Consider the following 13213-nt stretch of genomic DNA (forward strand, 5'->3'; position numbering starts at 1 on the left):
AAGATATAAATACAAGTGTATAAGTGTATCTTTTGCGGCTGTTGCGATGTAAAGATGAGGCCAAAGTGTCAGCTAGGGTCAAGAGTTGGTTGAATTGATATAAATTCAGAGACAGACAGTTGCCATCTGTCATTCGATTGTGGTACAGTCAGCACAAGCTGTCTAAAATGTCATACACTCTCTTTCTTTCTTATCTCACAGACGTCGCCGGTCCATTGTCAGTCAACACCACATACATACACATACACTTAGTCCGGACCAGACAACCTCCAGGTGTCTGCTCAGCCCACATTTGGATTTATCTGGACGTCTGCCAATTTGTTGAGAGTGCCAACATCATTTGAAAGTTTTTGCCTCAGCTGACAGACAAAGTTTTTAGCTAGGCTTTAACTACAGCAAGTGTAGGGAGGAAGAGAAAGAGAGACAAAGTATCCATTAACTGTAGCTAAAGTTAAAGCTAAAGTTTATCTTGCAGCTAAATGCAAACTACTCACATACAAGACAGAAGACTCCACAAGGAATTCTCGATATTGCCTGTTGAAGTGTATAAGCTCACAACGAGTGTATTAAAATTTTGGATTTTATTGTGTAGACAGTAAATGTAAGTTTAAATCGTATTTTAAAAGGCTAGAGAGGTTGATTCGAAGATACCCTGTTAAAGTAAAAAAATATTATGAATTTTGCAACTTTAATTACAACTTAAATTTTCTTCTTATTGAAATATAAGAACAAGCTATCTCTGAATTAGTCCCTTTTATACAATTATAGAGTATATAAACATTTTGTGAAGTTTAAATAAATATTTTGTGCAGGCAGACAAATAATATGATTTAATAGTTGCAATAAAATTTTGATTGCTTGAAAAAATAAGCGAATGCAATCAATGCAAATTCAATACAATGTTTTGAATTATTGTCACATGCTTTCAAAATTGAAATCGATAAGCAATTTGCACTTATAATTCGCAACTGCGTTAAGCTAACAGCGTGTGTAATGATGTGATTGTTATTAAAAATTGTTATGAAAGAAAAGTGATATAAAAATTGTTAAATTATTGTAATATAAGCACAACAAATATGCAAAATGTTTGTCATACAAACTTATTTTCAATTTCCATTTTGTTTTTCAATCTATTTTTTTTTGTAAATCCAACGATTCCAATTTTCGTTTGCTTTGTTTTATAATAATTTCATTTGGCAATTTAAAGTTGCTGCCAGTCACATTCCAGTATATTGAAATGTTTTTAATTAGTTTGGCGTTCATTTGTTTGTGACTCTGCGTGTGTGTGTATCTGTATCTGTAGATGTATCTTTAATTGTATCTGTAAATATATCTGCATCTGTTTGTAGCTGACAGGCCTACACATGTTGTTAGTTATAAAGCGCAGATTGTTTGTCTTGATTTACACAAGTTTTATGTTAATTGAAATTGAGATTTTTAAAAAAAAAATTGTTTTTGACATTTGCTGTAAATTTTGTGCAAATATTTGTTCATATGCTGCTCATCTGAAATATTTGTATTTTTTTTTTGTATTTTTTAACTTGCTGTCGGTTGTCTTTTGTTTGCCAATAAACTTGTTTGCCCACAGTCACAGCGGCGACAACAATGTTGTAAATTTTGTACAAGCCACAGGCAGTTAACCACACTAGCACCACCTCAGCACCACACGCCAACCAGCACCGCAGAACCACCTCAGTAACCCTAGAACTGAAATCGAATTAATAAAAGTTGTTTGGTGTTTGGTAATTTGAGCTGCCTGCGGGTCATGTCTGAGCGCACTGCAATACCCCTCCTGTCTTCCTCTCTCTCTTTCTTTTTTCTCTTCACTATTTGTCCCTTCTACATTTAAAACGTTACTCATTTCTCGTGCTATTTTTAGGCATAATTTCCTTGATTGAATGTCATCGTTCTCAACGATACACGAGACTATATGTCAAATGTCAAATGCAATTTAAATGCAATTAGCTTTGAAATGAGTTGCATTATAATGCATTTTAATTGGCCGATATACGTGGCCACTACAACCACAACAACCACTATGACAGGCTAGCTATCTATCTCGATTTATAAACCATAGCAATTAATATGCAATTTATGGGCTTCAAAATAACTTTCCTTCCCCTCTTGTTTTTCCTTGGTCTCCTCCTACAAATTTTGTGGTTTATGGTCACACATTTTTGGACAATTACGAGAGACGTTTTTTGATATTTACGTAATCGTTGGAATCGTTACTCGTAATTGACTTTGACTTTGACATACGCGTGCAATGCTGTCAAATATATATATCGATTGGCAGCTGAAAACTTTAAATGTGTGCCAGAAAATGAAATAATCCGCTAAAAGAGGACGTTACAAATACAAATTGGTATTCATATTATGCATATCATGTAATGAATTTTTATTTAACATTTTTTATTAGACAACGAGAATTAGATATACGTGTAGTTATTTATGGTACAAAATCATTGATCTATTCTTGGTGCTTCTGAGAAATTTTGTGCATAAGAAAGCTAATTTATTTTCCTAGAAAAGATTTTTAGTAAAAAAAAAAAGTTATACTTAGTTTTCGTTTCCGGTCAAGGAAGCGTTTGACTGTAAATAAATATTGAAAGAGGAAGCTGTCTGCCTGAGGGTGCGGCACGTTAACCGAGCTTTCACTGTACATAAACAGCTTAAGGAGCTTAAGGAGATTGCACTGCATTCCAAGTAGACTCGTTGCATAAAATGAATACGCTTTTAAGCGGAAAATGCATAATACTTAAAGGCATAAATAGCCGGGTCTTCACTTTCCACTTTATTGAGCATAAATTTTCAATGAAAAAAGCGTTAATTTTTATTGGCGACACTTGAGAGTTTAATGAGGCTCAAGTACGAATGAATATCTTTGCAAGTTTGTTTCGTTTTGAGATATTCATTAATTTGTATACATTTTGATGTTTACACATCATAATCCAAAGTCAACAACTATCGATTTAATGCGATAACCAGCTGCAATTGCTCCCCACTGTCAACTTGGTTGTTTTCACATGTTTTTTTTTCAATATTTTGGCATTGGCTATGGATATGTTGCGCTTCAGTGCCACAGCTGTCATTCAGACAGACCCACTCACATTGGGGTCTAGCACTCCTCCGTGGCTTTAAAACTGTCCCATTGCCAATGTGATTCGCTCACGTTTTCTATTGCCTGCGCAGCGTTGCGTATACGTAATGTGATTTGAATTTTGTGCATGTGCATGAAACGCTTTGCTGCGCTTTGCAACGCGACTGCGACACAGTTACAGATACTGAGATACAACAGTCTGTGTGTGTGTGTGTGTGTGAGTGAAGCGTGAAAACGTGTAGCATCCATTTCCATTAACATTTTCATTTCCATTTCCGAAGACCGTTGTCAAAATACGTGCCAGGCCAGGCGTAAATTGGACTCAGTTCTCCTCTTCTCTGTCTCTGTCTATATATTGCTGTCTCATTCTCTTTCTCTCTCTCTCTCTCTTGTGCTCGCCTTTTCACTCTCTGCTTGTAGCCTACACACATTGAAAGCATTTTATCTTTTCGCAAGGCGAGTAATTACAATTAATTTCAGGTTTCATATTGCAATCAAAATCGACAGACAGACAGACTGGCCGTAACGGCAAATTAGTTCAGTAATCGCATTGTTGTTGTTGTTCGTGATGTTATTGTCTTTACTTTTTTTTGTTATTTTTTTCTTCTATTTTTTGTTATAGTTGGGCGTCAATTAGCGTCGCCTGCGACCTTCGTTTATAATTTTGTTGTGGAATTTGAAAGCAAACATTTTGTGCTCTGCGCTGCCAATTGCCAAACACCTCACTCAAATCTCATAAATTTCTACATTTTATATTATTTTTATACGTTTCACATTTTTACATTTTCGCTTTCTTCCGTCACGTGAACTTGTCTGACATTTAATGTTGGGTTTTCTCACGTTGCTTCTAATAATTCTTCGCCTCTGACACGCTGTCAAGTTGTCACCTCATTTTTGACATAATTTATTCAACTGCAAACCTTAAATTCAAATGTAAAAGGGAGAAGGAGTCGTTAAATATATAAAATGTTAATCATACAATATAATTCTTTGTAAATAATTGGGTGTTGTGCAAAAACTACTTGTATATATTTTGTCGCTGTGATTATTGTTGTCAATTTGTGGCTTAGTTATCATCGTTGCCTTTGTACATGACACACACATTAACATACGTATTGGTTTTGTATACGTGCACTTGACTGAGCTTTAAGTGGAACACGCCAATTGTCAATTTACATAAGCCTGTTATACATGCTCTCTCACATGGAATGAGAATAAGATATTGTTGATTGCGTACTGTAAGCTGTTGTAATGATAAAGCTATGCAACTGATAGGAGGAGACACTAAATACACACTAGGGTTAAATGTGTTACGTAGATTAACGAAATCAATTAGGGACTTTAATTACGAATAAATAAGAACTAAAAAAGTATTGAATATTGAAGCAAATATTTCTGCAGAAATTCTTCTTAAAATTTAAATGCTTTCCATTGAGAATGAAAGTAGTTTCATTTATTTACATAGTTTTGCAGCCAGTGAAACGTTTAAGATAATCTTCGAGTCGGAATATAAAAAGAAAAATTGTCAAGCAAGCTTTCGCAGCTTTATTGCAAAAACCAACTGTATATATGTGTTATGTATATATTTTTATGTTTTTTTTAATGCAGCATATCTCAAGCTTAGAATCAAACAATGAAAATTGTGAGAAAAAATGCGGGAAATTTATTCCCACTTAAAGCTTATGGCTAAAACAAAATGTATGCATTGTTGTTTTAGCTGTTTTGAATCTTAACAAATTCATAAGATTTTCTGTGTATAAAACAGACTTGTACCCATTTAAATTTGCATAATTTATAGTATTTTGTACCCATTCAATGGCTTGAATTTGTGCCTCCCCTTTAATGTTATTTTATTATCTATTATATTATTTTATTTTAACTTTTTTATGGGTCTTTTACAGACCAACAAACAACTTTCGCGAAAACTCGTTTTCCATGCGTTCGCATAAAATATTACATACATTGTTGGCGTTGTTTCTGCTGTTGTTGTTGCCGCCCTTGTCGCTTATTTAGAAGCCAAATCTGTTGCCTCTGAGCCAAAAGCAGCGAATTCGTTTACCAACTCGAAGAGCTGCATCCACGGCAAGCGAACGGCAGCTGCTGCTGCTTTGCCTCCAAAATACCGAGATCCAAAACCGGTTCCATTCCCATTCCCACAGAGCAGCGCAATATGTAAAAATAAAATACATATTTTATATGTATGACGACAACGATTGAAGCTGACAGCGACGTCGACAGCGACGTTTGTGTTATTGTTTATTTTGGTTTTGCATATATTATTATAATCTTTGCCTTTTTGCGTTTTGCCTTTTTGGCCACATACGAAAAAGGAACATATGGAGTGTAGAGAAAGAAGGCAAGAAAAACTTCTTGCTTTAAATTTTCTTTTGGTCTCTTGCTGTGATTTTCCGCACCGTTTTTACATTTTTGCCTTTTCCTTGGCGCCATTTAAATGAGGCAGAGTTTCCGTTTGTGGTTGTCGCCTTCGGGCTATGTTGCACGTCATTCACGTGCAACCAGCATCAGTCTCTGCCACTGCCTTGGTCTCCAGCTCTTCCTCGTTCCCGCTTGACACACATTTTCACTGGTCTTCAAGTTGGGTTTCCCTTCGCTCTCCCCTCGTTAGGCAACTCAAATCAAGCATGAAAAGCCGCTTCATTCTGCCACCAACAATTGACCACAATTGGAACAGCTGACACACACACAAGAGTCCAGCACAACAGAAGCTAACTGAGAACGTGCCCCAGAAAGAGGCAAAAGAGGAAATATAAAGGAAGCCAAATAGTTGTTAGCCCATTTGCCACATTTTGTGGTATTTACAAAATACACTTTGCAAAATGAACCAACAAAACTTTTTGATGAACTTGAATAGAACATAAAAAACATATTTAATTGGGGTGACAAAAGCTCTGACATGACCAAATATGTATCTGTATGCTAAACATCTTGAGTGAGCTCATCGATCTCTGAGATTTCAAAAACAAAAGCTACTAAATTTGGTTCAGCATCTCAGATATAAATGTCAAACGCAGATATAATTTATTTAGCAATGTATACATTTTTCCTCTCCATTTTACAGGGTATTCAATTGCTCTTTAAGCAAACTTTGTGTTTTTTTTTTATTGAATTAATTATTTTAAAAAATTGTAGTTGTGTTAACTGTATTTTTGAGAGTATTTTTTTTTAATTACAGGGTATTAAATTGCTCAGACAGTTTAAGCAAGCTTTGTGTATCTTTGTATCTTTCAATCTTTCTTCATTTGGCAGTTAATTAGCTTGTTAATTTATTTATTAAATACCTGGAATTTGTTAAGCTTTTCTGCAAGTGTGTTTGGTTTTTCGCAGAAAATAATTCTTTTTCTTATCTCTGCCATTTTTTCCCTCATGATGATCTCCTTTTTTCTCTCTCTCTCTCTCTTCTGTTTTAGTTCTTGTTTGTTGTGAATTCTACTCCAGCTATTTGTAGGTAGCCTAATTTCAACGCTTCAATGCTTGTCCATGAGTGCTTTTATGTTTGTATGTATGTGTGTATGTGTGTGTGGGTGTGTGTGTTTAAGTGTGTGTATGCCCAGCTTATCTGAGAGGCAGCATCAGAGTCAACAACAGAAACTAGAAACAGCTGCCCCAACAGCAGCAGCAGCAGCAGCTCGAGTGGCAACTGTGAGACGACATTATTTTTGTTGTACCTTTTGCTAACGCTCTTTCCAGCTGGCTTTGGCCATGCTTCAAGCTTCCCCCGCTTACCTACGTTCCCTCTTTGTACCCTCTGTCATGTGTGGTTTTGCAATTGGCAATGCCAACTGACTAGGAGCACAAATAGTATCAACAACTAAAAAAGCAAGCCTAAAAGTCGAACTATAAAGAATGCAATTTTCCAAAGGAGAAAAGAAAGAGAGAGAGGGAAAGATATCAAGGTTTAAATACTTACTCTTTGTAGGGGGGCTTTGGCCAAGAATTTCAGCGCTTTGCTTCAAGTCTATGGCCAATTACATTTGGCTTAAACTCAACTTGTTGTGGGGGAATATTTTGTATGCAAGTTGAGCGCTTGTCTCAAATGGCAAGCAATTTGCTTAGAATTTTGCTGCTGTTGTTATGGTTGTTATTGTTGCAGCAAAACTCGTTTTGAATTTGTAATTGAATTGTCAATGATAATGAACATCATTACCAATATGATGATGATGTTGTTGATGATTACATAAAAGAAATAACTTTGCCAAGCAATTGCTGCAACGCAAAATGGTTTGTAATTTTCGCTTTTCAATTTTTGCTTTCGATGGGCAGCAAACAACAAAAACTACAACAACAACTGCTACACCGTTCATTCCTCTTGCCGCATGAGGCATGCCACAAAGTTGGGGCGTGGAATGCAGCCTAGATGCCGCTTTCCGCTTCCGCGAAACAGTTTTTTTTTTTTTGAATTCATTTCATGACGTTGACACAATTTGAGATGTCTGCTAATTGTTATCTCTCTCTCTTACTCACTCTTTAACTCCCACTCTCGCTTCCTGTTTCTCTTTGCAGCCAAGAAACAAAATGGCGCCGCCATACGCACAAATAGCCTGGGCTCAGGCACCCGCACCCCACCCCTGGAACGCAAAAGCAAATTGAGTGCTTTGGGCAGATTTTTCAAGCCCTGGAAATGGCGCCGAAAAAAGAAGAGCGAAAAATTTGAAGCTGCCTCCAAATGTAAGTTACACATTCGATAAAAAATCACTAATCAATTAATAATCGTTGAACTACCCTTTTTTTCTTGACAGCCTTGGAGCGCAAGATTTCTGTACGTGCCAATCGCGATGAGTTAGTGCAAAAGGGCATTTTGCTGCCGGATAGTCCGCTGGGCAATATTCCAGAGCCGGGTAAGTAACAGAGAAATACCTGGGAATTATCAGAGTCTTTACAAGTGATTCAAGTAAAGATAAAGCAATCTTTTAGATATTTTTACTGCGATGCATTTAGGGAATTTCAAATAAAAAATGTCTTTTGTTTATAACTTTAGTTACGTGCAATTTTGAGAGAACTTAAATATCAAATTCTTTATGTAAAAAATGTAAAAATCAAACTGGGTTTTTAAGAACAAATTTTCTTTGGGATCCATATACAGTTGTGAATTTTAATTATTCATCTATACTTTTTATCAGCTTAGACATTAATTTCAACTCCATATGAATGGTTCTCACAGTCCTTAAGAAAACAGAACAAAAAAATTCTAATGTACTGAGATGCATTTATAGAAATTAAAAAAAGTTTTTTATTTCTCTCTACCAAAAATATTGAGTAATTATCGTTTTATAAAGACCATATTAGAGTATGTTGGTGGGATCCAATATTTAATATCCATTTTCCCAATTTTTAATGATTAAATTTACGAAATCATTCATATTTTTGAATCACTTATTCTGGTAGATTCTTTTTTCATTAAATTCTGTTAAAATACACTTATTTTCTTTATAAGTACGTCCTTTGTCCACATTTTTATCCTTGAGACGAAAACCAATTATAGCTTACTTTGCCATGGTTAATCCTTTATGCCCTTTGTAGTTGATATTCAGCATGCAAGCAACTTTTGTAAGCTTTTGTTTGCCAACTGCCAACTATTGGCAAGTTCATGTGGAACCGCAGACAACACATCACATACATACATGTATCTTTTGCCCTGACGAAAGTCAACAAACGGAAATTGGCCATAATCCACGCACGATTTAGCCAATGACTTGACTTGTCGTCACGAGCTCACTTTTTGTTTCAAATGGTTTGGGAACACTTTGCTAAATTGTTTGTCTAGGTTGGAAAGGGGCTGTCTCTCTCAATTTCTCCTCTCTCTTTGCGTCTTCCTTCCGGCGTAACTGAAGAGCTGGAAATCGCAGATGTGCACGGAGAAGGGGAGTGAGAGGGACTCTGTAAACATTACGAGCTTGTCGTCGCGACGTCGCGACATTCTCCCGATGGCAATTAATCAACGAAGCTAATTGTCAATGCGAGTCATCGTCATCGAGTCGCCGCCTTTCTACCAATCGCCGAACAACGCACGCGAAATGCATTCAAATCGATGAGGAAAATGTAGGGGAAATTAAGGGGGAGGGGTGTTGCGGTGGGGGGCTGTGAGAATCATAGGAGAAACGTTGGTAAATTGAACCTACCTCAAGTTTGAGTAGCTTGAGTAAGGCAAGCGCTTGCAAAGCTTTTGCGGCCACTCGCCAATAGATGGCGCTGCAAGTGAAAGTTTTTGTTGGTGGTGCTTGCAAGAAAGCTGAATGAAAGCGCTTTTGCCTTAAGCTCACTTTATTTATGAATGACTGAAAGTTGTGCTCACGTTCTCTCTCTCTCTCTCTCTTTCTATGTCTCTTTCTGTTTGCAGGCGAGGAGTCGTACTACAACAATAGTGGAGCCACTGCCAATGGCTCTTTACTCTCAGCCGTCCACAATAATTCCATAAATCAAGCCAACAATTCCATAAATGCCACCACGTACGGCACTGCCGGCAATGCACTTATCAGTCAACAGCAGCAGCAGCAGTCGATGGGCGGCGGAGGCGTGCCCAATTCCATATCCGTGCAACAGTTCAATGCTAATTCCATGCTCAATGGCGCCAGCCTCAATCAACAGCAACAGAATTCCATGGCCAATGGCGGAGGCGGTGGCGGTGGCGGCGATGGCGCCTCGGACACATCCTCGCTAAGCGGCGGAGTGCCACATTCACAGTCAGCGCCCCAACAGCTGGGCGTGGGCCAACAACAACCGCCACCATTAACACCGCTCGCCCAACATCATCAGGCATTGGCCCAACAGCTGCAACAGCGATTTGCCATCAGCAATAATAATGGTGAGCTAATATTCATTCACATTTTTAAAAAATTATTAATTTATTTAGAACAATTTGAATTTATATAAGAATTTTCTTTACATAAACTATTAATTAAATTTCATAAAATACAGTCGATTCTTTATATACTGAACTAATATTTAAGCCATACCTGTTCACTGCATTAAGGTTTTTTTTTTTGGTATTTCTAGCATTATTTATCAAAATTCCTATAATTTCGAATTGTTCTCTCTGTCGTGTGTTCACTCTGTGCAGTCTCTACTGTAATTAAAATTGCCTTAAAGCTGCGCTCATTGATGGCGTGTAAAAAGCTTTGCATACTTTCCGGCTGCGCAGCAGAATGTCAGCTGAGTGTTTAATTGTATTGCCTACTTTTAAGCGCTTGACAAACTCCATTACAAAGACATCATCATTAGCCATAAATTAGACTCGCTTAAATGCTATTTAAGCCAAGTTAACGCCTAGTTACGGCTTGGACACAAATCACTTGTATTTGTTTTGGCGTTGTGCTTGACTAATAAAATTGTTGTCAGCACTTGCGGCAGTTTGCCAAAAAAGTCAGATAAAATGTTAAACAAAACACAAACAAATTCTTTGATAATGGTGCGAATTGTGGAAGGGAGGAGAGGGGAAGAGAGCGCGGTAAACAAACACAGTGCTGTGTTTCTGCACTTGACACTTATGTATGTTATTTGTCGCAAGCTTTCTCTCTCTCTCTTCCTCTGTCTGGTAATGAGCACACTACATATTTGATAACTATTAAAATATTCAGTGTGCTTTAAGCTTTTTGGCATTGCGTTTCGTGTTTGTTTGTTTGTTTGATGCTGTCGCATGCTGCGATACGCTGACTGCAGCAGCAGCCGCAGCCGGCATAAATATGCTCTGTTGCGTTCTGAGTTGCTCTCCCAACGTATACGGTCTCTCTCTCTCTCTCGCTCTGTCTTTCTCTGGTTACGCGCACGTTTTGTGCTTTTGTTTATTTTGCACTTGTTTCGCTGAGAGCGGGAGAGCGGAGAGCGGGCAGACTGAGAGAGCGCTCTCTCACTGTTACTTTTTATCATTGGCTACTGCGTCGTCGTTTTTGTTGTTTTTGCTGGACGGCGTCGCATTTTTATGGCAAAACTGTTTCGCTGCTGTCGTTTCTATGTTCAGTTAACATTAAAACGCAGCCCGCAGCAGCGCGTAATTTTGTCGTCGCATTAGAATAAAAAAATTAAAAAAAAAAAAAATAAATAAAGCAAAATCAAAATACAAATTATTCGTAATTGTGTTTACTGTACAAGTTTTCTTAAGTGTCTCCCGCCTGCCTCTCCCTCATTCTCTATCCATTTATTATTGTGTCTGTGTGTGCTAAACAACAACAGTTTTACACGATAAAATATGTAATATTTGATAGCTTCAATAATTTAAAAGTCATTTAGCCAGACGCTTTTGCTTATTGTGCATAATCTCAAGGTGAAGCTCGTTTAGAGAGGCATGCCGCAAATATCATATTAAACGTGCGCCAAATTGTTGCCGGTTTTTGCCAATTTTCAAATGGAATGGAATTCAACAATTATTATTAATAGTTTGGAAAATCGTAATTGTTCTTAATGTATGTAAAAAAGTGCTTTGAAAAGTTCGTGATAGTGTATGAGTAACAAAAATATAAATTCAAGCGAAAATTGCATTTGGTCAGCGACATTTAAATAATTGTAATTTTCTTTAGAGGTTTTTTCAACAACAATGTCTAGAGCTTTACCACCCAACAAAACATGCATAACAATCTCAAAAAAGAAATAAAAACAAACAGAAACAATTGTCGCAAGTTTTTCTCCACTTGATGTTTTGGTTTTTACGAAAGGCGCACACAAAGCGCAACTAAAAATATTTCTGTAAATGGAATTTCGGTGGAAAAATGCAACAGCAAGCTGGTGGCGCCTCAAGCGTAGACAGCGGGGCCAACGGGGCGTATGGGTAACGGACCCAAGAGGGAGCGAATTAAAACGGGCTCACGCAATAGCATTCTCAATTTGCATATGTATTAGCGCTTGTGTGTGTGTGTGTGAATGTATGCATAGCTAAAGGTGTAAGCATTCTTTGTGGCATGGGGCAACTTGTTTCCGTGGTGTGGTGTTTGGGGCAGGTTGTCACGAGGGTGTTGGGGTGGGGTTGAGATTATTGTTGTTTGTGGGGCCTGCAGTGAGCGAAAAACTTTAATTTGCCGTCATTCCACTTTCGGAACGGTGTTCGCCGCGTCAGGCGCTGCTCACATTACGCATACGCAGCGTCGGCATGAAGAGGAAGACAAAGCTTTACGATGACGATGGAAAAAAAGTGTTGCCTACCATTGGGCGCCGTTCTCTCGCTCTTTCTCTCTTTCTTCCTTCTCTTCCCATTCGTTTGCTCTCTATGCTTTCTGCGCGTTTCCTTTTAGCTTTGTTATTCGTTGCGTTTAATTTGCTCTCCTTTCGCTCTCTCTCTCTCTTTTCTCCCTCTCTTTTTGGCTTTGTTTTGTATTTGCTGTCGGCAAAAAAAAAAACGTTAAATTCATCAGACTGTGGTTAATTTTTCATACAAGTGCTTTTGCTGTTTTTATCGGCAAAAGTTTATAAATAACTGCAGCTAAAAATTGCATTAAAATGTGCATTAAATTGTTTAAACAAATACGATATAGCAATGTGTGTGTATTTGTGTATGTTGTGAGTCAAATGCATTTGCTGCTCTCGTAGGCTGCACTGCATCCCGAGGTCGTCCACCTTTTTCCTGTTTCGCTTTGCTTTCGTCATTGTTTGAGATGCCAACCCTCGCTTCCCCTCTCCTTCGCCCACTGTGCTCGTGTATCTCTCTGGCTGTCTCTGTGTGTGTGTGTGTGTGTGTGTGTCTTGCTGTTGCACATTTCCAAGATTTTCTTTTGTGTTTTTCATTATAATTTGTACTCTTATTTTTTTTTGCATTTTAGAAATAAACAAATGTTGAGTCATTCATTCTTTTGTTATGCTCGGCGTTTTTATTTATTGTTTACCGAGTTGCTTGACTTTGTTTGATAGTGTATAATCAAACTGATAGCCGGTACGCCTTCCTTTCCTCCTTTTTCTGCTCCCTGCCGGTCTGCTGGTGCGACTTCTTCATCGTTGTGCTAGGTTAGCATTCGCCCCCTATTGAATAAGCTACGTTTTCTTTTGCACTTGAGAACGTCAAGTCATTGGGGATTTATTTGAGTTGTTGAGTAATTGATGAGTGTTGACGTCACACTTGGTCTTCGTTTACATTGCAGAACAAGCTGTAAAAGTCTTCACCATATGCTTAGATTA

At 37.7% G+C, this 13213-nt stretch overlaps 1 protein-coding gene across 10 annotated transcripts in view; it reads left to right on the forward strand.

The window, feature by feature from the left end:
• The window catches only part of LOC117787242 (phosphatase and actin regulator 4), a 103930-nt gene that overhangs the window by 36435 nt on the left and 54282 nt on the right, over window positions 1-13213 (forward strand). For 8 of the 10 annotated variants that reach the window (XM_034625719.1, XM_034625720.1, XM_034625714.1 and 5 more), the window contains exons 3-5: window positions 7622-7786; window positions 7858-7956; window positions 9456-9920. In XM_034625719.1, the coding sequence (XP_034481610.1) occupies window positions 7622-7786; window positions 7858-7956; window positions 9456-9920 (729 nt within the window). Of the gene's footprint in view, window positions 1-7621; window positions 7787-7857; window positions 7957-9455; window positions 9921-10902; window positions 11303-13213 lie in introns of those variants that run through there. The other 2 variants (XM_034625723.1, XM_034625725.1) reach the window with 2 other exon arrangements.

Source organism: Drosophila innubila, assembly GCF_004354385.1.
Source record: "Drosophila innubila isolate TH190305 chromosome 3L unlocalized genomic scaffold, UK_Dinn_1.0 0_D_3L, whole genome shotgun sequence".
In the NCBI taxonomy this organism is placed as follows: domain Eukaryota; kingdom Metazoa; phylum Arthropoda; class Insecta; order Diptera; family Drosophilidae; genus Drosophila; species Drosophila innubila.